This window comes from Rhopalosiphum maidis, chromosome 2 (assembly GCF_003676215.2).
Source record: "Rhopalosiphum maidis isolate BTI-1 chromosome 2, ASM367621v3, whole genome shotgun sequence".
Classification (NCBI taxonomy): domain Eukaryota; kingdom Metazoa; phylum Arthropoda; class Insecta; order Hemiptera; family Aphididae; genus Rhopalosiphum; species Rhopalosiphum maidis.
In genome coordinates this window covers 20500732-20527988 of record NC_040878.1, presented here as the reverse complement: position 1 = coordinate 20527988, position 27257 = coordinate 20500732, and the positions used below count along the sequence as shown (strand labels likewise).

Below are 27257 nucleotides of genomic sequence, written 5' to 3'. Positions count from 1 at the left end.
TTAATAATTTTATTTTTGAGTTTAGTGGACGGAGAAACAGCTATCTACATAGACATTTTTGATTTATAATATTTAGTTGGTATTTTTGTACTGGAACCCAGAAGTTATGTTATGTAAAATAAAACATAATATGATTCATTTTTAAAATTAGGTATCATTAGCTGTAGGTAATATAGTGTAATTCGTGTATGTTAAATATTTATAATAGGTACTTAATTAATATTGTTATCTGTAGGTATAATAATATATTAATATAATTTTATTAAACTTAAAAAATTGACTGAATAATATTTGTAACATATAATAATAAATGGTAGGTACACTTGTTGATAGCATGACATACTCTTCAATTCATGACAATTTATTCGAGACACTCAATGCGTGTAGTACTAGTAAATACTGACGTACTGCATCATAATCAAAACATTAATACTGATTATCCCATCTTTGGTCGGTACTTTATATAATTTACATAGTAATATAATATAAAATAGGTAACTCAATTGTAAAATAATAATAATTATAATAAATAACAATAAATTATATTAAAATAAAAAAGGAATATTGGTATTGGGACGGGTACCTATTATAGATAAGTACTCATAAATAAAATAGGTACCGAGATATCTGACAACCAAAAAAAGAATCAATAATATTATAACATTTTGTTAACTATAGTGTTTATAAGGTCGACGCTTCTTCGTCCGGAATGTTGGTCAGATACGGATCACTGTACCAATAATACCGCGGAGATCCTTCCGACACGCAGATCTGTTGTTCCAAAGGTTCAGTCCCCTCTACCCAGTACATCACGTAAAAATTGCACATTTCGTCGTCGCTTGTCGCGCTGTGAACAAATTAAATAATCGTCGGAGAATTAACCACAGTGACTGGGATTAATTTTTAATGAGACGTGTCGATCTTACCCAATTTTAGTAACGGTGTTTCGCCTGCTTTCCATTGTGCACCTGGCAGCCTATAAACAATAAATATCGACCGTTTAAAATATATATATAAGAATAAGATATAGACAATAGTGGCATTAGCGCCTAGCGGTAATAGGTATCAAACGGCACTTGTTGTGGTAAAATGTATTATCATGCGGTATTATGGAATTCAAATCGTACTAATTAATAATGATCCGAAATACTGAAAAGTAAAATATTTATTAAACTAACTTTAAAACTACTGCAATACTGTAGGATCGGAAATTATTCAAAATCATATTATTTTATTATTCGAACGCATCAATTGGAGACCGTGCGATTACACAGTATTATAGGTACACGCAGATAATCGACAATAAAAAAAAATACTTACCAATATATCACCAAACTTGACGGTAATATTCTTCTCTATTGGATAAAACATTTGTGGAGTCATGGGATCTCTTTTTCCTAGTAGATCCCATGTTTGTACTCCGTTACTATTCTTTACTCTGTAACCAGCTACAACTTTACCTATTCAAAACAAAAATATGATAATTGTGATATGAGTTGATATTTTAACATAAGAACAAAATGTGTACCGAGCATTCATTGTACTCGTATAACACATACCAAGTTCGTGGGTGTGGACTCTATACGCAAACGGATGTATGACTTTCCCAGTCTCGTAGAGAGGACACGATGTTTCCATGTGTTCGATGGAATTTGGAGGGATTCTTCCGTTTGTAGCTAGTAAGTACACTCCAGCTTGTTTATCTAATCTGTAGGAAAATATTTAAAAAAAATGTATTAGTCGTAATTCGCGTATTGGTAGCACTTGCAATTAAAAATAAGAGGAAAGTACATGTACTATAGTTTTATGAACCTAAATATTATTAAGTATTACTCAGCTATAAGTCCTCTAGCAATAAGCACTAATAAATGGTACTTTATAACTCATAAAATATAAGTAACTTATATTTGTATGTATAATATTGTATATTTGTACTCAAGATATGTTATATAAAATTTAAATGGACGTAAATGAAAATATTAGATTATCTTACTGTTGTTCTGTGTAATGCAAATATATCCCAGAGTTATCCGTTTCGTCTTCTGTGAAGTAAATAAATTGTACATGAAGATTAGTAAGTTAGTAACGTATTATCATGGTGACATATAATTTGGGTCAAATATATGAGATTTCAAACATATGTGTGGTCATATTAAATTATGGGCATGTAATAAAAAAAAAATCGAGAAGTTATAATTTCTGTGCTGCACATATTAATACTAACCATTAAATGTCCTGTGATAGTGAACTTGTAAAACTAAATAATTGATCTGCGAATCGCCTCCGACTTTAAAACCAACACCATCTGGAAGTTTCAAAGTTGGTGCATCACGAGCCCAAGCGTACATTATCTGAAAAATGATAAAGTATAATATTTATAATAACAGGTATAATATTCAGTCAAAATAATGAACACAAACATTAGATCCTGATTTGCATGGAGTGGAATGCATGTACGTCTTATGTGAATTTGATGCCATTTGCATTTCTCCACAATTCCTTAAAATTAAAAAAATTAATTATCATCGAAAAATATAATTTAAAACAAGCTTGCTTTACTTACCAAACGGGATCTTCGGTTCCAGGTTCTGAACACCCATAAAGTACCATATGGTGCGATGTATGACCATGGGCTTTTGGCTCAAAACCAACTATAAAAGTTTAAAAAAATTAATAAACGAAGATACTCGTGTATAAAACAATAAAAACTTTAAAATTGTTAAGCTACAGACAAATATTTTTAAATATTTACTAATATAAATGCAATTCTAAATAGTATGTACCTATTGTACCTATATAACATAACATATTTTGGTATTGGTAGGTATAGTTTACAGATATATAGGATACTCCATATTTGATAATACCAATTAACTAATAAAGGAATACGTGTACTTTTTTTTCATGCAAAAATTGCAAACAAATAAAATCAAATTAAATACAACCATTATTTTCTATTAAATCTGTTAAACACTTACCAATAAAGTAAGACTTGCTTGGGTCTATTCTAATAGGAGTGCACAAATACAAGTCCATCTACAAACATTTAAATAATTGTTAATTTATAATATTTATAATATATATTATAACACAATAATACTAATAATATTGATTAAGGTACATTTACATTTTTTTTTATAGAATTAATAAGATTAACAATGAACATAACATTTGATAAAAGAATAATCATATTTTAAATTATTAAATTAATAAATATTGTTAAATCTTTATTAAATAATAAATACATAATTTGCTTTATTCCAGAGAAAAATTTAATATTTTTTTAAACAATATTATAAATCCGGTTTCTATAATTATTTTTTCTGTATTATGTTTATCATATCAAGTTTAAAAATTAAACTTAAATCCATAGTATGAGGGTTTTGTTCACTCAAGTTAAAAATAATATGTACAATATAAAAGTATATTATACAATGCCTACTACACACTTTACACGTCTATATGAGGGTATAACAATATGAACATATTGTAACGAAACACAAAAATGTTAAATGTAGGTAATTGATCGTTGAACGTTATATATCGTTATTTTTAATCTATATAGTATAAAAATGAATATCGTTGAATATGTCATAGGTTTCGTTTCTAAATTTTAACTTTTATTTATAAAAGCAAATAAATCGATCAGTTCACTAACTACATTTTAAAGAAAAAATACTCTTTACACCAAATCACCAAGGTAACTATAAAAAATACGAATAGATTATCCCGTTATGTTCTGGTCTTGAAATATTGAATGTTAAATTAGTCAAAGAATATTCAAGACCTGTGACATTCGACGATCAATCGTCACGCCCAGGATTTTAAAATATAAAATAAATAATTCAAATATCTCAATAAATCTTTATAACGTTATTGAAATTATATTTTTGAAATGGTTCGTTTTTTTCAAATGTTTGAAAACGAATTAAATTCATATGGTATCGTCAATTTGAAAAAAAAAATCTAAAATAATAATGGTCACGGAAGTAATAATGCGGTAAATTACAGCACTGTAAAAATTCTCATTTCAGTATCTAAATACGCAATGCATTACAAATATTGAATAATGAATATGATAATAAAAATATTATATAGCATTATAGCATATAATATATAGGTAGATAGATACCTATATATCATAGATTAGAATAATACTAATATTATTAATCTATATATAGCAATATGCCAACGTTAGCGTACATAAATAAATTATAAATATACAACTTTTTAAAAATATTATTATTACTGTTAGTTTCTGGCTTTAATCTAGCCCCCCCCCCCCATATGGCACAGACTATTACTTAGATTGTAAAATATGAATATTATAAAAAAAAAAAAAAAACTTATAAATTATTGCGATCGTATTCCTTAGGTATTGTAAAATATTTTGAATGCGATTAGTATATAAAAAAGTAATTTTAAGCGCAATTGGTAAACTGTCAAGATACGAGTATTTCAGAGCCTAAAAGGAATGACAGTGGTCATACAATACATAATAATATGTGGATTACCAACATATTATTATTATGAATTTTAAAGTTGAATTATCTTTCAGCATATAAGTATTAGATAAAACATGTACACACGCAGGTATAGGTAATATATAAAATGAAAGTAACTTCTGAGGGCAATTAAACCTCGTAACATTACGAGGGAAGATAAACAATCTTAGACCTTAGTAATATTATGTGAAATTTGGATTAATATATTAACTGAATATAGTTTGAATGAAAAAGTGTTTAAAAAAGATTTGAAATCTTTTTAAATAGGTTTCTATTGACTGGCGTGACTTGTCAATGATATGTATCCTGCAACGGAATTTATATTGGTGAGTTAAATGAAGTTCCCATTTTTTTTTTTTTATAAATATTTTTTTAACTGTGTGGAGACAAAGTAAACAGGCCAACCCCATGAGACTTGCCATCGAAATATATACTAAGACTTTTTTTGTATTTTGAAGTATAAAATCACAAATTTATTATTTAAAATAAATTTTATATATTTATCAAGTATTGAAGTTTGGCAGTTTAATTTAGGTAATAAACAATAGTGTGATACATTATGTTATAAAATATGTACAATAAGCCACCTCAAAAATACGGATGAAATGAGCCGTGCTAAATTAACTCAAACACGATGCAGTCGAATCGTACAGGTTACCGGTCACACGCATCAGCTATATAATAGCACATATATTGTTATATTCTTTAATATAATAATATATTCGTACCGCAACCTATCGTATATATATGTATAATATACATGTTTGCGGCAATGGAAATGTGTTATGGCCGGTCTGCGTGCGGTGTGTCACGCGTATACCCAGAGCACCTACAATGCGGGTCCTCCTCCCTCCTAATATACACGAGACTGTCTGTATGATATTATCGTTCTATAATAATTGATGTACAACGGTGAAAAATAATTAAATAGGTACAAAGCTGATAGTAAAAAAATCGACAATGCGACGAAACGCTGCAAAAACAAAATATGTAGTTCAACTGGTTTTATTCGACAATAAATTTATACCCTGCAATGTTGAATCCAAATAATTTTCTGAGAGGAATCATTTTTTTATAATGTTCGTACATTTTAGTATTACAAATATTATATTATTACTATATACGTATTATTATTTTTTACACAATTAATTCAGTACATTAGTCATTTGATACAAAATAGATATACTAATATATTATAATTTATTAACATATTTAACGAGTATTATGTATTTAATGAATACATCTGGTTGGCAGTTTTATTCATCGTGGGGGGAGGTTATGAAATAAACGGTGTTTATTAATAAGGGAGTTAATTCCTCCCTCCTTGCTATTTATAACTTATAAGTACGCAATATTGAATATTTTTCATATCAACTTTATTGTTATAATAATATTATAAAGTATACATGATTCGGAAAAAAAATAAATTACATAGGAAGACTGAACAAGTACCGCTTACCCCATCCTTCCGTAACCGAAAAACACCCTCCTACTCAATTCTTATTTTTACATATTATATACTATATAGTGCAGCGATATACTATAATATACAATATACTACTGCAGTTCTGCAACCTTGCAGGTCTTCTATCCTGAACAATGACGTATAGTGGTGTGACACAAGTTGCACTATGTGTTTCGTTGCACTACTGTGCAGGATATCTGAGCGCCATTCTCAAAATATGTGTAGCTACGTAGACTGAAAACGGTATGTCATGATCATAAACAGATCTGTTTCTAGAAAACCGACCTACCATAACTGCTACTTAACTGTATCATATTACTAAACGCTAATTATTATCGATAAATGTTAGATCCCATAGGATCATATTGTATTTCTATAACAGGTCGTACAATATAAGATCACTATTATTGTAGGCTTATTACTTATTATCTTCGCCAACCGCAGTCGTTATACTGCGTTACGACCCCATTGCTCGTGTGAAATTTTGGCATGTCTCGTAATTCGTAAACATACTCATGTATTCATTATAGAAATATTTAAATTGATGGCGGAATACTGAAAATTCACCATTTATAATATTATATGCTTTTCATAGTTAAAGTGAAATCATATGATTTATAATATTATAAACCGTGGACTGTGATACTTCAATAATAACAATAATCTGGTAATTTTTAATAAATATAGTTATATCATAATAATGTACACTGCTGCAATATTGTTTATCTCATCTTTCGTATAGGTCGACAAAAGTATTCTTATTAATAGACCAATGCGATATGTTGGTTTATGAGCCGTGGGGACTGCAGTATATAGATGCATCGTTCACTCACCTTTTTGGGCTGGACATTGGGCATGAGTAGCGAGTACTTGTCCACGCGGTACGACTCGGCGGACGGCCATATGGCAGCGACGAAGACGGCCACCAGCGAGACCAAACATCCCGAGTACGCGACCGACGGCATGACGCTGCTGTGCGACAGTGGCGTTGACGCACGGGCGTGACCGGAGCGCGCGAGCACGTCCGATGGCGAAATACGGACCGCGAAGACCGGTTGTCCGCGGACGACTGCGGAGGACGGCGACGCGACGCGCGATTCCTATAACAATATCGTGTACCTACCGATCCGCCGTTCGCCTACGGGACGGTGACCGCGCGACTCACACGCGCATGACAATCACCTGTACACACCACATCACCGCCAAACACCACCACCGACGTGGACGCTGTAAACGGCGGCGTGCGTGTCCACCCGTCGCCGGAGGCGCAAAACTGGCAATTTACTATTATTCGACGACGACAACAACAACAACAATAATATTACAGTGACGATTTATTACGGCAATATTATTATGGTGCTATTATTGGGACGGAGGCGGCCGCGATACGGCGCCGTGACAATAATAATACACGAGCGCACGAGCCCCGTGGTGATGTAAAATAATATATTTTTTTTCGTTATATTTTGGCGCGCACTTCACAGCCGCACTATACTCTCGGGGCCAACGCACCTGAACCGCAACGACCGGTGTACGGGCTAGGACTACATAGGAACCTTTCTCGCGCGCGCGCACGTATGTTTGCTTATGTGTGTGTGTGTGTGTAATTATTCCCACAGTACACGTCCTACCGCGCTCGTCAGAGCGGTCCCCACTCGACTCGTACCGCCACCACCAACGTCGTCGCGGCCGCACGAGCCCGTCCGTATAACACGAGACGCAACATGCTCCGTCCATCAGTGGCGGCCCCGCTGACACGGCGACGTTACCGCCCGCTATCGATTTTCCCGGTCGCGCGAATCCAACAGTTGTGCGTGGGCGCCATCCCACCGACCGACGCCCGCGCCCTTGCTCGCTATCCGAAGTGAGACAGCGCCACAGCCACCACCACCACCAGCACCATCCCTACACACAGCCGACACCCACGACCTACAAACGGGCCAGCCTCACACCCCACTAGCCCTCCCTCGCCCGTGACGGGGCGCTCGCAGATCAACCCTCTACCGACCCGAATTTATCTCATATATTATGCAGTGGGTATTTCTGAGACGTAGACGTTTATTACGCGTTTGAAGCCGCCTCGTTCTAGTCGATTTCCTGCGAACAGTGACACATTTCCGTCGACGGCAAAAACGGTAAGTCATCGTCCGACAGAAATACGCTGTTTTTTTGTGTATTTTCATTATCTGTCGAGTGTATATGTCCATACATATTATATTCATTACCGCGATTATACTGAGCGCGACAATCCTCCGTTGACGTCTCGACTGTGATGTATATTACGATTATGCCATCACGACGTGCACTTATTGTACACGCGTCATTATTCAAATTTTGTCGTTAAGTCCAACACATAACATTGTGTTATATACATTAAAGCGCTTGTTGTATGTGTTTGCGCATTGTTCGTAAACTTTGCGACTTTAACATTTCCCTTGTACATACTCGCAACGAACACTCTGAAATGCTTAAGATACCATTCATTCTGTATGATATTAATATAAACTTAATTTACATAATTAAATATTTAGTATATGCGATATTGTTATGGGCTTTTTCAAAAACATATTCTATGTAAAAACCGGAACGGCACTTTCTATCTGTATAACTGTATATTACATCAGCGAGTGTATACATTAGTACATCGTACCCGTTATAAACTGAAAATCAAATCCGAAATTCCAATTTCCCCGCTACTCGCCCTGTCCATTTATTACCGGTATAATCTACTTAGATTCAATATTATATGCATACGCACGCACAGGCACACACAATGACATACCAACGTTTGACGTAATTTGCCTACACTTTACTCCTTGGAAAAAGTCTATCGCCATTTTCATCTGAAAATTGACGAAATTTTTACGCCATCGTCAGTAATAATGAAAAAACTGTATGTATTGCATAATATTTGTATCCTATAGTTTATTATACATCATATACATTATGTGAACTTTAAACATATGTTAACTTCTGGAGAGTGTCTAATCGATTATTATATTTCGTGGTCCGGTCCAATGTTCAAACATCTGTTTATCTGAAATATGGCGATAACCTACAAGGCTACAACTCAAACGCCAATAGGGAAGGTGGCAATAAACACCGGGGGGTATTTATCCTACAAAAATGTAATAAACCGGGGAATAAAAAAGTTTAAATAAAATTGAATTACTTTTTAAACACTTCTTATCTATATTTATATTTACATTATAAAATGGTCATTGCGGTTATCCGTTTTACTATGCATTATTTTAACGTCTTTACGAGTAACGGCAGAAAAAATATAATTTTATTATAATATTTATTATTTTTTTAAATAATCAGGAAAAAATAAACAACAAATTAAGAAAAAACAATAATGTGTTTATACAAACTAGTTTTAGTAGTACCAGTATATAAGTTATAGGGACATAGGCATTTGACATTTTCAATTATTTTTATAAATGCAGATAAAAAAAACGATAACTGGGAAAATATACTTGAAAATGTATAGTCACAATATTTTTTTTAAGCATTTAATGACAATAATATTTGTCTATATCTCGAAAAAAATTAATTATTTTTTAGTTAGAAATTCAAAAATGTTACGGTAAGGTGATATGAACTTAAAAGTTAATAACAATTATATAATATGGTATAAAATTTATGTATTATTATAATCATTAAATACTAATAAATTATTAATAAGAACATAGTAAATGCAATATTTTCGGTAAAAATTTAAATCAACCTATAATATACTAATATTAAAATGAATTACTTTAATAGAAATAACAAAAAACATATCATGAAATATACTTGTGATACCTATGACCTATTGCTAACAGATCGCCTCCACTAAAATCATTTTTCATATAAAATTATGTACCTATCATTCAATTTAAATTTAACACATTCATTACTATGACCCACTCCACGCCTAATTTACAATAGAGTAGCATCCACTTGCCCATATTATATAAATTTAAATTTTAAATATATTTACTAAATAATTATTGGTATTGTGTTCAAAATTTCAAATTTTAGCAATTGAACAGAAGACATCGAACTAGGTAGTCAGTAGTCACGTATAGTCAAGCATTATACACAGGGGCGGATTTAGGTATGTGGTGGCTACCGAGTGGAATGCATTATGGGGGGCCCTTATACATTAACAAGGAAATATATTTTTTTTACTTATTAAATATCATTTATTATCATATTTAGTAGTAATAACAATTAACTACTTATTTAATAATAAATAATTATAAAAACAATCAAATCGAGTATAACTAGTATAAGTAATATCGTTATAATATTTTTCCTGTATCCTAATTTAAATATCATAAAATTGTGAGGGCCCCTGGGCTGCAGCCCACTTAGTCCTCCCTTAAACCCATCCCTGATTATACAGTAGCCCAGATTGAGCTTGTTTAGCTCTCTAAAATGTAGCCAGATCAGTCGGGAATAGTAAGAATACACTTGCTGCCGACACTGCCGCTGTACGTACGCCTAAATTTTTAGGTTGGATAAGTAAATAAGTTAATAACTTATCTTTATTAACTACTGCATATTTAATGGAATTAATATCAAATAATGTTTTATTTATTTATTCAAACATTTATTGCAACAATAGAATATAATACAGTAAATTCCCGTTACAACGAATACCAATACAACGAAAAATACCGTTATAACGAAAGTCATAGAAGTCCCCTGCCAAAAAGCAGAGCTTATAAAAGACTTATTCGAATTTTCGTTACAACGAAATTTCTATTATAACGAAAAAAAAATTTTGGTCCCCTGGAGTTCGTTGTAACGGGATTTTACTGTATATAAAATTCACAAAAATATGGTTTAAATATTGCAGCACTCCCTATAAGCGAAGCTTGTGCTAAGGCCTAGGGGCACGGTTTTAATTATTTAGAATGAATACATTGTATGTGCTAATACTGTAATAAACGAATTTATCAAAATACTCAATAGAACATAAATTTATAGTAATAATAAATTACAAGAGTACCGTAAAATAGGGTGGATTGCAACAAGGCTTAAGCACTTTGTTTATTATAGTCGACGAATATTCAATTTTAATGTTATCAACTTGATATAATAAGAATTGAATTCATAGTAATAAATGTTATCAATAGAAAAAAAATCATTATGATCGGATTATTTCTACCTCTCCAGAAAAATATTTCGTCCACGTTTATGAATTTAATCATTCTATTACATCCAAAATCCTAGCTCCATTTAATATTGTTAAAATGTCACAACACAATATTTTTTTTCTTTATAGAAAATATTGACAATTTTTCTGAAATTTACAAAACAACAGCGTAAATAAATTTTTCATTTTTTTTTTTTTTTTTTTTTTAATTTATATAATAATTAAGTAAATGTAAGGACTGTAATATGTTAAATTAGTCATGCTATGATGTTTAAATGTAATTTTGTTATATTACTTACTTTCATATATATATAGGGTGATTAGGAGATACATCTGTTAAAATTTATTAAATAATAAAGTTATTTCACATACTTGAAATACTTATTATATTGTCTAAAATAATCAGAAAAAAATGAAAATTATACCAATGAATTCAAAAAATTTACTATTTTTAGAAAAAACAAAATTATTTAGCGTTTTAATTGACCCATGAATTATTTTAAATGAATAAAACATGGTTTTTAAACCAATATTTTAATTCACCCTATTCAAAGGTTAATGGCAACAAAGTCATATAAAAAATATAATAAAAAAAGTTGATAAGTTATATTTCTGAATTATACTTATAAGTTATAAATGATAAACAAGGTAACAAAAATTCTAAAAAAGTGTTTTCCTTAATAGTAGTATAAATTTCTAATTTTTAAATTAAGTTCAAATTTGGATAAAACTCAAAAACTGTTGCAATTCATCTCATTTTTCGGTATATATTATAATTATAATTAATTTTTGCTAAAATTATTATTCTGGAAATACTTTACATCTATACTACTACATCGATTGCACCCAGTCACGTGTGATATAAAAGTCACACATTATATAATAAAAATATAAATATGTGCATATTATTATATTATATTATAGTAAAAATGATATTTTTTAATTAATAATTTGTTACTTTTTTTAAATGTACCAGATATTTGATATATTTGCACTTTGGTTAAATATCCACCTATATAGTACCTATTAATATCTCAATCTTGAAATATTAGAACGCTTAATGAAATACAAATCTAATCTAATTTATAAATCATACCACATGATTTGGTTTTTTTTTTTTAAATATAGATAAGTACTTGAAAAAAATATTCATAGATAGAAAAAAAGTTTATTAATTCCGGAAAATAAATTGCTTACAAGGGGAAGCAATTTAATAAATCTTTTCTTAAATATATGTATGGCGTTCTACAACATAGTTAAAACGCTTCAACTATTTCAAGATCTATCATACTCTTGAAATGCTTAAATAAAGAGTTTACAATAGACATTATAACTATTAAATTATTAATTTTTAGATAATATTTGGAAACCGATACATTCTATAAAATGGTTACAATTGTTACGGAGAATAATGAATTCGAGCAACTACGACACTATGGTTTATCATATCTTTACAATCTAAATGATTTTCGCAAGTAAGATGATGTAGAAATAAAATAGAATTGTATGATAATTATTTTTTTTAGGAATGAAAAATTCTGCGATATTATTTTAAAGACAATAGACGGAAATAAAATACATGCTCACAAATGCGTGTTATCAACTTATAGTGAATATTTTGAAAAAATGTTTAGTGGGGGTTTCGTAGAGAGTAATAAAGAAATTGTCGTCATTAAAGATATTAGCAATGCTGTTTTGAATGATTTAATCGATTTTATGTACACTGGTAAATTGATTACAATCAATGATGATAATGTTGAAGTAATGGTTTTTTTAATCATCTCAACGAATATGGTTCTAACATTTTATTTTTATAGGAAATATTGAACGGAGCTGATATCTTACAACTGACCGAAGTTCGACTTAAATGCACTAAATTCTTTATGGCAACAATAGTTGACAACAATTGTTTAAAGATTAAAGATATAGGTGATTCAAGAGGGATCACTGAACTGTCTCAGAATTGTTTAGAACATGCTCTAGCACGTTTTCAGTTAGTTGAAGTTGTATATTTTATTTAGTGCATCGATTGTAATTCTCCAAAATTTACAACAAATTTCTTAAAAAATCTATTTAATGAATTAAATGTACTAGAAATATTTTTAAAATTTTAAATGTATTTATTTAACTAAATGTAATTTTATTTATAAAGATTTTTATTACGAAATCATTTAACATTTCAAACGTCAACACATATGGAAATGAAAATACTTTAGTCTATTCTCGATTTCTACTTCTGTACAGTATAATTAAGATTATTATTAAATTTTCCTATGTATTCGACATAACAGCGCTACAATCGATCATGGAAATATGTTTTGAATATCCGTGTATATGTATAATTTCTAAAATTTGTAAAATATATGAAAAATGATTTATAATTCACAAAAATTCTCTAAATATCAAAAAATCTTAAAAATAAAAGACAATTTATATAAGACAATATTCTAGAGAACTTAAAACGAAATTAGTATTACATTTTATCCACACAACCGTGCCCTAATATTATATATTCATATTAATGTATATAATTTAAAAATATTAATGCAAATTTATTTGGTAGCTTTGTATCCAGAGAAAAATCTTTTCTGGATATAGACATAACACAACTAATAGAATTGATAAAGAACGATAATTTGAGTGTTCCAGATGAAAAATACGTTTGTATACTTTTATTTAAACAAACCAACGTAATATTACATAGGTGACATTTGTTTACGGGGTTGTAGCTACCCCTATATACGATAATGTTTGGTTGCAATTTTATCAATTTACCACATTTAAACCAGGCGAAAAAATGAATACCTACCATATTATCTTTGTTTTTTAATAGATACTTACATTAAAATTATAAAATAAAAATAAATCATTTTAAATTCTTTAAATCATAGATTAATTTTTAATGTGTTAAACATTACATACTTATGGCAAGTTGCATACACTATCACTAAACATTTATTAAATCAATAGTGAGCTAATAGTCCCTTAAACACGATTTAGTGGTCTGTGTTTGGTCCATTAAATTTTATTGAACTATTGAATTAATCAATTTTCTTGCAACCCGGCATTCATATTTTTTTTTTTTTTTTTTGAAAAAACATTGAGCTAGAAATAAATTATCTAGTAATGTGAAAATGTTTTAAAGGATGCATTGCACATAAACTGCGTGTTAAATTTACTCCAAATGTCATCCATGGCAATATTATTGTTATTTATATTTTTATTACAACCATACAGAATATAATAGTTTAATGGCAAGAAAAATATTAAACTTTTTTCAGGTATATATGGCTGTCATGGCTTGGGTAAAACATGATGAAAGTGGCCGAAAACATTTATTACCAGAACTGCTGGATCTTGTTAGGCTAGTATTCATTTCACAAGATTATCTGCTAAAAGTTATTAAAGCAGAACCACTTATTTATTCTAATCCTGAATGTGAGTTCAAGATAATTTAAAAAATGACTAAAAATATAATATATTATAAATTATTTATAAGATATAAACGATTATATTAACTATTTAGGCTTGAAGATGATCACAAAAGTAACCGATCATTTTAGTTACAAACATGGAGATTCGTTGTCGAAGATAATAACAAATGTGAAACCAAGAAACAAAACTAAGGTAATTTTATCGAAATACTACATGAATTATCTGACTAAAAAATTGGATATTGAATACAGCATCATGATTTTTATTAATTTCCATTCTAAAAATTCATACAAAATCACTATATCTTCCTTTAATTCATTCAAAACTAAATAAAAATGTGTAAACAAAAAAAAAATTATATTACGAAATATTTACAAAAAACTAGTTTTTCAAAAAATTGATTTTGTATTATATGTGTTGTAATCAAAAAAACTAATAACCGTAATTCTCTTCAAATACTAAGATAACTGTTTTCTAGACATTATATAACATTTAAAAAATATTTTGACCCTTTTATAAACTATACATTTTTGAATTTTTAATCATGATGGTTAAGTTGTAACCGTTTAATTATAATTTAACACATCATTGTAGACTATAATAGTCAGTACCTCAATATATATACCATATACCTTTATAAATATAGATTTTGCTGTTTATTTACTTATCTAATACATTTTTGTATTGTTAATTAAATAGATGTCCACAACCGAATATATGGATCTCCCACGTGCTGCTTGTAAAATACCAGACTGTGAATTTAAAAATGCAATTAATCTTTTTGCTTACTTTGATAATTTCTTTATTGAAACTCTTTTCACAAAAGTCGAATGGAATTTCGGAATGAATGAAGAAAATTTTCTCAAAGAATGGGACGAAGAATGGAAAGATGTGAATTCTGCTGATTCATCTGATGAGTCTGATCAATCTGATGAGTCTGGTGAAGAAAGATCTCACGATGAATCTACTTTTTAATTTTAATTTAATTTTCTCTACTTAATAAATAAACACAAATATTTGATTTAAAATTTAAAATTTTAACTAAACAATTATTATTCTACATTATATTATACTGTCATAAAATGTGTGATGAATAAGTCTTGTAATATAGACTTTATGCTCTTATCGTATCTGCCCTACTATATTATTTATAAATTTATAATATAGCACTGAACCGGATACCACCCATATATCTCTTCTTATGATGGTTATATGTAGATAAATAACTATTAATTTATATTGACAGTTCAAATAATTAAGTATACTTATATATATTTATTTAGTACTTACTATAAACATAATTGTTTTCATAGTTTAGCAATTATATATAAATACACAAACCAAAAATGTTAATCACACATGTATTGTTGTTTTAAATTTAAAAAAAATATTACTAAGCTATCTACGCAACAAATTTTTAATAGTTTATCTAGGCACAGACGATATTGTAAAACAAATTATTATTGTTTGTTCAGATATTTCTGATAAATTACCTACCTATCTAAAAAAGATTCATTTTAATTTGTTTTTAAATTAGTATTTAAGTTGAGAATGTTCGTTTAAATACATGACATTCATAATTTATATAATATGCATTATTATACATTAAACAATTTATCATCATAGCAAATATTTTTATTTTGTTGAGTTTAACAATTATGTACACAATATATACATTTATGTTATTAATTTAATATAATTAATAATATTTACTTTTAATATCTTTTTTAATTAATATACTTAATATCTTTAAATTATTAAAACATTAATTTTTTTTAAGGTGTACCTGCTATAGTCCTATATAGGTATATCATTTAAGTAGTATCATGAAAAAATATTTTTTTTTTTGAAAAGTTTTATCTGCACCATAAATAATTAATACACGAATATAAATAATAGCTTGATCATATTGCATTATTTGTGTTAGGTACTTATATGGATACCTAGTAATTATTTGTAAGAAAAAAATGTTGCATTTACCAATATTAAATTATAAAAATTATATAAAATATAACATATAATATAAAATACACAAATTTGCCTACGAATGTTGTTATTTTTCTATATTCTGTTTGAGTTTTACTACGACACGTCAACAATTATATATCTGCCTTATATTAAACCTAATTCCTAATATATCTGTATCCTATTTTACCTAATTTATAAGAATTTATGGTTTAAACTTTATTAAACTACTTATTCAAGATCCAATAATAACATCGATTACAATAAACCTTTGGATCTGTTTACAAATAATACACTAAACAGTGATATTAAAAATTAATAATAGAATATACCGTTAAGTTTCTAATAATATAGTCTCACGAGTCACGATATAGAGTTTAAAATATCTAAACAAAATTGTATCTTCTTATATCTTCTATAGATACATATTGAACACCATGCGTAAACCACCAATATCATATAACCAATGGTGGTTTTTCAAAACATTTTCTAGGGGGAAGAGTCCTAAAAAATAATATGTATTTCAAATATATTATTTTTATTTTAATAAAAACAAATGTATTATATGTATTATATTGTGTTTATGTATATACTATATTGAATGTGGACCTAAAATTCAAATTTTACAAAATAAAATCTAGTCTTCTTAAATAATTATATATGTATATATCAGTGTCTGGGGGTCCAGACCCCCAGGACCCCCCCCTTGTAAATCCGCCACTGCATATAACTACATTTTGTTACATAATACTAAGTACCCAATATAATGACCTATAGGCTATAGTTATTTGTATCTCTATGATATGTTTAATTTTAACTTTACAATAATAAATAGATAAATTTCTTAACGAGAAAAGATACATTGATAATTTATTTTAAAATAGTATTTGCTCTACGCAATTTATGTTTAGTGAATAAAAATTAATGATAATTGAAGGAGATATTATTTACTAATGTTTTAAATACATGGCTAATAAGTAATGTTTAATAAGATACCAAGAAACGCCGATTGTTGAGTTATTCTGTACTTTTATACAGATCATAACTTGAAGGTACATACCCCAAAAAATGTTTATCTTATAAAAAATAAAAACACTATAACGCTTTCAACAAACGATAATATGTTCATTATTGATACAAATCTTAATAAGTTATTTTATACCTGCACAGGCTACACGGATTCATCGAAGACCTGTACATTAAATTGCATACTTACAATATGGATGCATGGACAAAAACAATACATAACACGCTTATTAGAAGTGGATAATGTAAATATAATGCATTGATCAGCGTGTGCACTTATAATATGGCTACATAAGTTTAATTTGTAATATTGATATGACTATACGTGTATAATAATAATAATAGTATTATTAATACGTATAGAAATAAAAAAATAAAAACAATAATATAATATTATTATTATATAAAATAATAAATAAATGATTATAAAACTATAGACATTGATTTATAATTTTTGGTTATTTATTGAAATTTTCTTTCAAATAAATATTGTTATTAATTTTATTATTATGTGAATATTTTAATTTTTTAGATTCTGAACGATGTGAGGAATATATTGATTTTACAATGATGTATATATATATATATTGTTTTTATGTCTGTCATCACGATTTGGAGTAGAAATAATGCTTTGATTTTTAACTTCAGCCCCTCTTTGAAAAGAAAAATTCATCTAGTTAGTACTTTGGGGAAGTAAAAAGTAAAAAACGTCCAGTAGTTTTCAAGAGCGCTGGGAATACCTTGAAAAAGTTACGGAAAACGTGAATATTTACGCATAACCACTTTTCGACAAAATCGATTTTTTGATTTTGCTATGACTCAAAAACGAATCATTGTAAATACTTGAAATTCTCACCAAATGTTTATATTAGCGTTATCTATTTACGATTACATTTTTAAAATATTTAGAATTTTTTTAAACTATTTATAGGCCATTGAAATTTTAAATTTTTTTTTTAAATGCTGATAAAAAAATTTTGCTTTTTCAAAAAATCTTTAAAATTTTATCCAAGGTTTATTATAAGTTGTTCTTATTTTAATAAAAAAATTTTTTCTTATTAAGATTTTGCTGACAAAATCGAATATATTTTTATTGGTTTAAATGGTTGCCATTAGTTGCAGTCTTACAGATTATAATATTACTATTATAGTTCGTAAAAATATGGTATATAAAATATAAAAATGACTAGAAATACTTTTCAAAAAATCAAGTATTTATAAACACAATTGTTTATACAGCGATTGTTTTTATAATTTGTATTTATTAACTCTGGATATATTATATATATTCCAGGACCCGGTCATTTCTTATATAAGCAAAATGGGGCATTGTCCCGGTTGCCCGACGGGCCGCTCCTGTATATATAAATATATACATTATGATTATTCAACACATATTTAATAAAAAAAACTTCAAGATAAATACCAATCTGAAATTTAGAGCGATATTAGATTTAAATCAGATTTTTAACATTTGTTAAATTTGTGTCCAGTTTATTGTGTTCACATAAAAATGTATTATACCTATTATCCAGAAGTCTTGGTTTATTATCGGTTATTAAGTGCATACTCGTGTTTTGTACATTCCACATACCTACAGCTATTTAGCCGTTCTATACATTCTGTATAGCCGTATAGGTATCAAAGATTCATCAATACCGACATGCCATAATTGCTACAGCTTATTTGCGCCCCGAGAGACTTGGACAGATGCACCCAAAAGATAAGGCACTGCTTGTCGATTGACAGCCCGTATGCGCCCATTTCGCATACAACGTTACCGTTGTGATTTATAAAATGGGTTATTTATATTTTGGTAGATATTTAGATTAAGTACATTAGTAGATTATAGAACTTTAATAATAATTGTCTAAATAATATAGTTTGAATTTCATAATTTTTTCAACATTTTGGGTTTGAAAAAATTAGTCAATATGACAATAACTAACATTAAATCCGGGTTTTTTTAATTGAACAACACTTAATTAATTCATACTAATTTTTATTTACTGTAGACTGTAGTCAAAATTCATCTGACATAAAATGGACAATGGTATAATGGTATAAATAATATAAACATTTCAAATTACAAAAAAAAAATGTCGGAAAATATAACACATGATTAATTATAGGTACATGCAATTTTGTCTACGTTTCACTGTGCCTTTAATCTTTTTTTACTTCCTTTATTTTTAAATAAGTTTCCACTTGAATTAATTTTTAATTTTCAATAACATTAAACATCGATAAGTGAGTAATATTCAGTATTGGCACGGTTGTTAGTAGGGCCACTGATTATTGTATGTTGGTCACACCGTAACACTGCCAGCCCGCGTTTTTGACACTAATATTGGTTACAATAATGCGGTCGTTTGAAATCATAAGAACGAACCACATATTTTATCTTGTGATAACCAATACGATTTGTTAGACCGCATCAATTTTCAACTAGAACTACTTCACAACTACACTATCCACGTGCTTGATAACGTAACAAGTGAACTTAGTGAACTAACAGTGAATAACACAAATTTCAGTAATACTTTTAGTGATTTTATTAAATCGAAACTAAAATCTTCAAAATGCTTTTGAGATACTATCGCAGTGAAGAAGGTACTCGTGTTTATACTTTAAAGGTAACATATACGTTTCTGTAACAATAATGGATTGGATTTGTTTATGCTTAAATAGCCAGTAAAAAGACTGGTTGTAACTGTAGAAAATATATTTAATTATTTTCTTAAAACCTTATAGTCACGAATTATTTAATTATACACTTGTCAATTTACCAAATCTAAAAACTTTTAATTTGTGTAAAACATAGTTAACTAATATTTACAATACTTTTACAATTAATCTATTTTTATTTAATTCTAGAATATGGATCCTGCTGGCAACCAAACTTTGAGCGCTCATCCAGGTAAAACTTTTATCATTATTTTTAATAAAAACCATATTTATTTATAAATTTTCACTAGCTCGATTTACACCAACTGATCAACATTCTAAAGAACGGATTCGTATTAAAGAAAGATTTGGACTTCTACCCACACAAAAAAAAGCACCAGTTTACTAAAATCACACATCAACACATAAGGAAAAAGTAAAAAAAGAAATGAACTGAAAACCCAATTTGTCAACTTTTATTCATTAAAATAAATCATTTTTTTTTTTATAACATTATCACAGAATTTGTTTTCAATTAATCCTATAACACAAGAAATGTAAATATTATGAATGTAACAAGTGCTTTAAAGTTTCAAATTAACAATAACCAAAATTTAAAATAACAATAAGTATACTTACAACTAGGACTGAAACAACTAAAAGTTATAAATTTCAGAAAATTTTTGCATTGATTTGGCATTTAGTTTATGAGTAACATCTAAAATGAGGCTGAAAGCTTTTAAATACCTCAATCTATTAAAGATAGGTGTTAATGTAACATTTTTATTTTTTTCTCTGTATACAAGACCTCTGCGGTATGATTGAAGTGATTTTGATATGTTTGCATCGCAGTCAAGTTTAACATCTCGAAGACAGTAATGTAGCTGTTTATTATAATCCTAAAAACATAAAAATATAGTACTTACTATGTAGATTTAAATTAATTAATTTAATACTACTTCAGAAGAATCCCATATTGAACATAAGCCAACCATAGCTTGCAACCGAGTCTCAAGTAATAGATTAGATAGAATAAATTGAGACAAATTATTTGATGTCAATTCAGTATCGTATGGAAATACATAACTTTCAGCTTTTCTATAAAAACCAAGAAGTAAAATGATTATAATATTATACTAAAAGATTTTTCAATGATAATTAAAATTACAAGTAATACTTTTTTGCGGGAAAGATTATAATTGAAGGATATGTTTGTACAGTCAAATGCCAACTTAAATCATTGTTGCTAGCATTGAAGCGGAAAAATTTGAGATCTTTGACATTTCGCATTAAACGAGCAACACTTAATAGTATATGTGCAACAACTTGACAATACGCACAAAATGGAGTGTAAAAGTATACTACTACATTCTATAAGTAAAAAAAAAAAATATTACAATTTATTTAAATATAAATAATTAGTAAATATTACATCAGTGTTGTTAAAAACAGCATCATTAAAAGTTTCAGAATTTAATGTCTCAATGTATATTGTTTCTTTGCCTTTTCCTTTTCCTTGGTACAAATGAAAATTAATTTCAAGATCAGCTGATGACCTTAAATGACGCTTTGCCCGGTTTTCAAGAAAATCTATCAATAATTTAGCCATTGTATCTTTTGTAACATGACTAGATTTTGGTAATGTATGAACCATTTCTGACTAGAAAAACAATGAAAATTAGAAACATGTTAAGTAACTAAGTTCATTAACATCAAGACATATTTTATTTAAATCTGTACAAAAAATGTACAATAAGCTAAAATATACTACGAATAAGTAATGAATCAACTATTAGTGACGCTTAACCAAATACTTGATTAAAAAAGATATGTTATATGAGTAGAATAATAAGATATAAAATATTTCACATATTGTTAAGAACATAACTAATTTTTTTAAATTGAAAATTTGATTTGCAAATAGTACATATTGAACATAGTATAACTATAGGATTGAATTATCTATATAAAAAATTATTATTTTAATTTATTATTAATATTGATTGAGTATTTATAGTTATACAAAGATTTCCTGCAATTACAATATCTATTCTTTAAAATATAACTCAGATAAATATCAGTTTTACGTAATCCTTCTCAAATAATACAAACTATTTGGATAAGAATAAAGAAAATTTATTTTTTCTTAAGTCTATCCGTGGCATCTATAACTATAAGAAATTTTTAAATTATCGTCAAACTATGCCTCCATTTAGAAATGCAGATTATTTTTGTATTATAAACAATAAATAAAAAACTAATATTTTGATAAGTATGAAGTGAACTTCCAAATCATTAGCACACTGACATAAACAACAATGATTATTCCTATTCAATAGAAAACTTAATAAACCAACCTTTTCAAATGTTTTTCCCAGCTAATCATACAACTTCTGAAATAATATTTATTAGTAAATAATTACTTTACAAAAATGTACGCGGACATAACTAATCGTATCTTAAAAACCTACCAAAAAAAAAACCACACTCACAAAGCTACCCCAAGACTCATTATATTTGCTCTTATTAAGGAAGAAACCTAATATAATTCCAATTTTAAAATCAAACTTTCTACATCCTATAGCTATTCTATATTGTCTTATAAACTTGAAAACCTCATACTATTCAAAATATTGGAAAAATCATTCTTAATAGAATCTACTTTATTTTAATACAAAATCATTTTAATCATCAACAAAATTAGTTTTTTTAAACGGAGTAAAAACAAACTAATTAAAATCATCCCATATAACTAAAGTATAACATAACATAAGTATCTCAATCTCTTTATCAGATATAAATGTAATTCATATAACAGAATGGTTATTTAATTTGGGGAAAATTTAGTTTTATTTTTAAAACTCATTCAGTTTTTTAATCAGCTCTGTGTACTAACTATTTTTAAAAAAACATACTAATATGATTTTAGTTTTTTAGTTTTTATATAAAATTTAAATAAAATATATTAAAAACACTAGTACTTCATATTAAACCTATATTAATATTACAAATTTACAGCAATATAAAAAAAGTATAGTATAATAAAAATGGGTCTTATTACATTAAAAACACTTTAATCATTTTAACCACCCTCACACATGATGTATAAATTGTTATGTACAATTTGTAAGAAATTCTATGAGCAAAGCCTAATTTACATCACATTAAAACTAGTTGACAATTTTTAGTCATTTTTCCTTATTTTTAAAGAAATTATTAACAAATTGCAACAATTATTTTCAATCTGTAAAGGTGCAGAATAAAAATTATTATGAATTTCTACCAAAAAGAGTTCACAAAAACATACTAATAATATACCATTAAAAACCAATATATTTCTCTTATCAGTTTTTAATTTTATTTTTTATTTACACTTAAATTTACTATAATAGATATAACCTCGTAGCAGAGTATTCATAATTTTTTAATGAAGAAACAGAAACCTTCAAATAGTTGACATCTATTTTCTTATAAAAAAAACGATAAATATAATTAAATTAATTATGAAATAGTCATTATTTCAAACATATCATATTAAAATAAAATTTCACATAAGAAAAAACAGATTAATTTCTTATTAATGAACAACTTTTATGAAACCCTAACATTTACTTGAATTGAAAGTCAAATTCAATCAATATTTAGACTATGTGATCCAAAAAAAATTAATATTAGTGAACTGCAATGGTGGGACATATTTTCAGTACAAACATTTTGTTGTATATCTAATTTGTCAACATAATATATTAAAAAATACCTTCATATCATAAATCACAACTGCAGTTCTTTCACGATAGTGGTTTAAGTTTATACCAAAAACTTTTGCAGTATGGTAATGATGATTTGAATCCAAAGCTAAAAATGTCATACTTTTGTTTGCCAAACACACTGATCTTAATGCATCAGTAGTATTATATATAAAGGCTTCATCAGGTTTAGAAAATCTATACATGAATACATACATATTAAATTAAAACATAAATATATTTTCATAATTTAAAATTGTAAGGAAGCATGCACATAAAATACATAATATTATCATGAATTTGATACTCACCTAAAATATTTGTTAGCAAGTAAACTTCTGTAACATTCAATTTCTTTCAATTTTTCAACAAAGTTTTCTGTGCTCACATGATTTGATAAGTTAATTTTAGCTCTAATAAAATACAAAGATTAAAGGTGATTGTCTGTATTATAAAATAGAATATCTTACATTTTCTTACTAGACTTATTCAAATCATTTGAACAATAACTTATTTTATGGTCAAAAAATATACTTTTAGACATTTTACATAAAGCATTATTAAGATAATTAACTTCCGTGTTTGTGTCTGTGTAAAAATTATCTTGATTTTCTACTTTTACTGTGGAATTATATTTTTTAAGAATACTAGCCAATTTATCAGGATATTTCTTCATTATTATCTCGTGACATTGTTTCACATATGTTGGTCGCTCACTATAAAATGCTAAAAAATAAGATTACAATATTTAGTTTAACAATTAAATTACATTAATTATAGCCTAAAGGCTAAAATAATATGTACTTTAAGTAATAGAATTATTTACAAACATTTTATTTCTTTTATTAAATATTTTGTAATATAGTTCGCTGGTATAGAAACTTTCTGGCAGTTGAAGTATTCAACACTCAGTAATTGAAGCTAAAACATAATATTTGCTTTATTATTTATCATCACACAATTGAAAGAATATTGATTACCATTGAATAAATCGGGTTAAAATGCAAATAAGGGTTATGAGGTGTAAACAATAACATGGTAGGTCCACTTTTAAAACTATTATCTAGTATAAGAGATCTGCTGCGTGCAATAGAAGGTACCCATTGTGTTGTTAACCTGGTCTCTTGTATTACCCATTTTCCAAGTGTTTCGTGATTGACAAATGATTCATTAAAACCCTTAACAAGTTTAAGAACAATTTATATTTTATTTAAAGCAATTGTATACATATGTTCTATTTATAAATGTTTTTAGTAGATTTACCAATGTACGGTTCCATAGAAGTAACTTAATCAATGGTTCTTTATTACTTAATGGCCAAGTAGCAACACACCATTTGACATACATTTGCAATGGATCTGTTTTTAAGTGGTTAATTGCTGCATCCAAAACAATTTTGTACAAATCCCATCCTTGAGTAATTTTAAAATCTACAGACGCTACTAAAACATTCTGTTAAACAAACACCATAATATATTACATATTACTTAAATATTTTGATAATGTATACATTTAATAAATATTTACATGATACTGCTGATGGACTTTTAACAAATCTAATTTGTTATTCAATAATTTTACTGGGCGCTTCATAGTATCTACAAAACGTGTTATATATGCTGCATCATTTGGAGGTCCTGAATAATAAATCCCTACTTTGGTGTAATCATAAGCAATTATCATAGGATATACTTTATTGCCTTTAAGTACTTTACTGCAAATACTTTCTGGTTGCCAACAATTAATAGCAGCAAAATATACCTAAAATTAATAATATTAATTATTCACATCCAATTTAATGTTTTATTAAAATATTATTATTACTTCATCTTTGTTGTTTTCACATGCCTCAATGAACGCTTCTTGGGAATTAATAGAATCAGCATCCCATGGTGCATAGAACATTACAACTGCTATGTCAAACACAGTAGCTTTTTCTAATACAACTTTCAAATTACCAGTGTAAAAATCCTCAACACACGAATTGGTACGGAAAAACGGTTTTGGTTTTGGGCCTTTGACACCGTAATCATTTTGTCTACATTTATGAAAACAAAAAAGTATTACACAACAAATATAAATGGATTTCAAGACTCTGTTCTTATCCAGCTTACATGTTTATTATTGTCGCATAAGTAGTGCACGTTACAAACAGTGCAAACAGCAACTCTTTCCCTAGCCGTCGGACAAACATCTTCAACTGTTTGTACCAATTGAACGGTTGTTGCGTAGCCTCATCCGGCTGTTCCTTGATGGCTTCTTCTTCCACTACAGTTTTCATTATTCAACCTCATTGGATCCGGTGGATTTCAAGACTGTCACTCAACACACCGAGCCGCCAATGCTGTTCGGCACCCGGTATCTTGATTCCAGTACAACGCTGACCACGAATATTTAGAAGGATCTCAGATTCTCAGCCGTAGGTTTAGTCAGTGAACAACATAAACGATATTTACGATGAATGACTGAACTAAATACTAATTCAAAATTCAAATCAACGTTTGTTACAGCTTATAATATATAAATGTATTACGTGTATCGTAACTCGTAACGTAACCGGAGCGGCAGAGCCAAACACTGAACGACCGATAGCAGTGATAATTTTATGCTGTACAGCAACTAACTGTGATAATACCATAATACACTGTGTGGTATACTGATAAATATTAACGGATAACTGATAAACAGTGGTCGTTGGCCGCTACGGTTGAAGATAAAGTATTTTGTTATACTTAAGTAGTTAAGTCAATTATGAATTAAGTAATAAGTAGTCTACTGACTACTTCTACTATAGTCTGAGACTCAGAGTCGGTCTTTTAAGGCTGAGGCGAGGACTTGGGCAATTTGATTTAGGCGACGCGCGACGCCTCCTCGAAATATGATTTTTCATAATGCGAGTCCCAAAAAAAGATAGATATTTTACGAATGCACTGCGTTCAATAAACAATATTATTGTTGTTTATTTTGGATACGTTTATTAATCTATTGGTCGTATAATTTATGTGTTATGTATTGACTCAAACAAAATATCATATATTTTTCGTATAAAACCAATATAGATTTAAACATTCATTACGTATGTTTATTTTAGAAAATATTTAAACATAGGCACAGGTAACCGATATAGGTAGTTACAATTTTACAAATATTTACCACAATTTTTTTTAGTATAAAACCGGTATTACAATAAATATTTACCTACTTAATAATATTTATTTTTATATATAAAACCATTAGTCCAATTATAAGTATACATAGGTTATTTGAGCTAGCAACTAGCAATGTAAGTAAAAGTATCT

The 27257-nt window shown here is 28.1% G+C and overlaps 4 protein-coding genes across 6 annotated transcripts; 2 read left to right on the top strand and 2 right to left on the bottom strand.

The window, feature by feature from the left end:
• Positions 1–526: 526 nt before the first annotated feature.
• LOC113552161 (peptidylglycine alpha-hydroxylating monooxygenase) lies at positions 527–7522 on the bottom strand. Its single transcript, XM_026954890.1, has 10 exons — positions 6804–7522; positions 2979–3036; positions 2564–2651; positions 2421–2499; positions 2225–2351; positions 1994–2042; positions 1560–1708; positions 1321–1460; positions 927–976; positions 527–847 (listed from the first exon to the last, which is right to left on the bottom strand). Exons 1-10 carry the CDS (start codon positions 6933–6935, stop codon positions 682–684), a joined length of 1038 nt encoding a protein of 345 aa, XP_026810691.1. The 5' UTR covers positions 6936–7522; the 3' UTR covers positions 527–681.
• Positions 7523–7718: 196 nt separating this feature from the next.
• On the top strand, positions 7719–15894 carry LOC113551800 (kelch-like protein 17). 2 transcript variants are annotated; one of them, XM_026954291.1, is made up of 8 exons: positions 7719–8105; positions 12475–12557; positions 12646–12880; positions 12937–13112; positions 13683–13779; positions 14401–14557; positions 14646–14746; positions 15254–15894. In XM_026954291.1, exons 3-8 carry the CDS (start codon positions 12746–12748, stop codon positions 15527–15529), a joined length of 942 nt encoding a protein of 313 aa, XP_026810092.1. In that variant the 5' UTR covers positions 7719–8105; positions 12475–12557; positions 12646–12745; the 3' UTR covers positions 15530–15894. The 2 variants fall into 2 exon arrangements, with proteins under 2 accessions (XP_026810092.1, XP_026810091.1); XM_026954290.1 differs by having other exon boundaries at positions 12475–12594.
• A 4082-nt stretch (positions 15895–19976) lies between these two features.
• On the top strand, positions 19977–20728 carry LOC113551634 (H/ACA ribonucleoprotein complex subunit 3). Its single transcript, XM_026953988.1, has 3 exons — positions 19977–20181; positions 20423–20465; positions 20524–20728. The coding sequence occupies exons 1-3, from the start codon at positions 20128–20130 to the stop codon at positions 20619–20621; spliced, it is 195 nt and encodes a 64-aa protein (XP_026809789.1). The 5' UTR covers positions 19977–20127; the 3' UTR covers positions 20622–20728.
• Positions 20729–20743: 15 nt separating this feature from the next.
• LOC113551633 (thioredoxin domain-containing protein 11-like) lies at positions 20744–26607 on the bottom strand. Of its 2 annotated transcripts, XM_026953986.1 has the most exons (14): positions 26492–26607; positions 26073–26435; positions 25783–25996; positions 25486–25719; positions 25222–25410; positions 24939–25136; positions 24789–24879; positions 24429–24684; positions 24270–24371; positions 23970–24156; positions 21645–21872; positions 21390–21583; positions 21172–21310; positions 20744–21111 (listed from the first exon to the last, which is right to left on the bottom strand). In XM_026953986.1, the coding sequence occupies exons 2-14, from the start codon at positions 26237–26239 to the stop codon at positions 20869–20871; spliced, it is 2442 nt and encodes an 813-aa protein (XP_026809787.1). In that variant the 5' UTR covers positions 26240–26435; positions 26492–26607; the 3' UTR covers positions 20744–20868. The 2 variants fall into 2 exon arrangements, with proteins under 2 accessions (XP_026809787.1, XP_026809786.1); XM_026953985.1 differs by having other exon boundaries at positions 26073–26550.
• Positions 26608–27257: the final 650 nt, after the last annotated feature.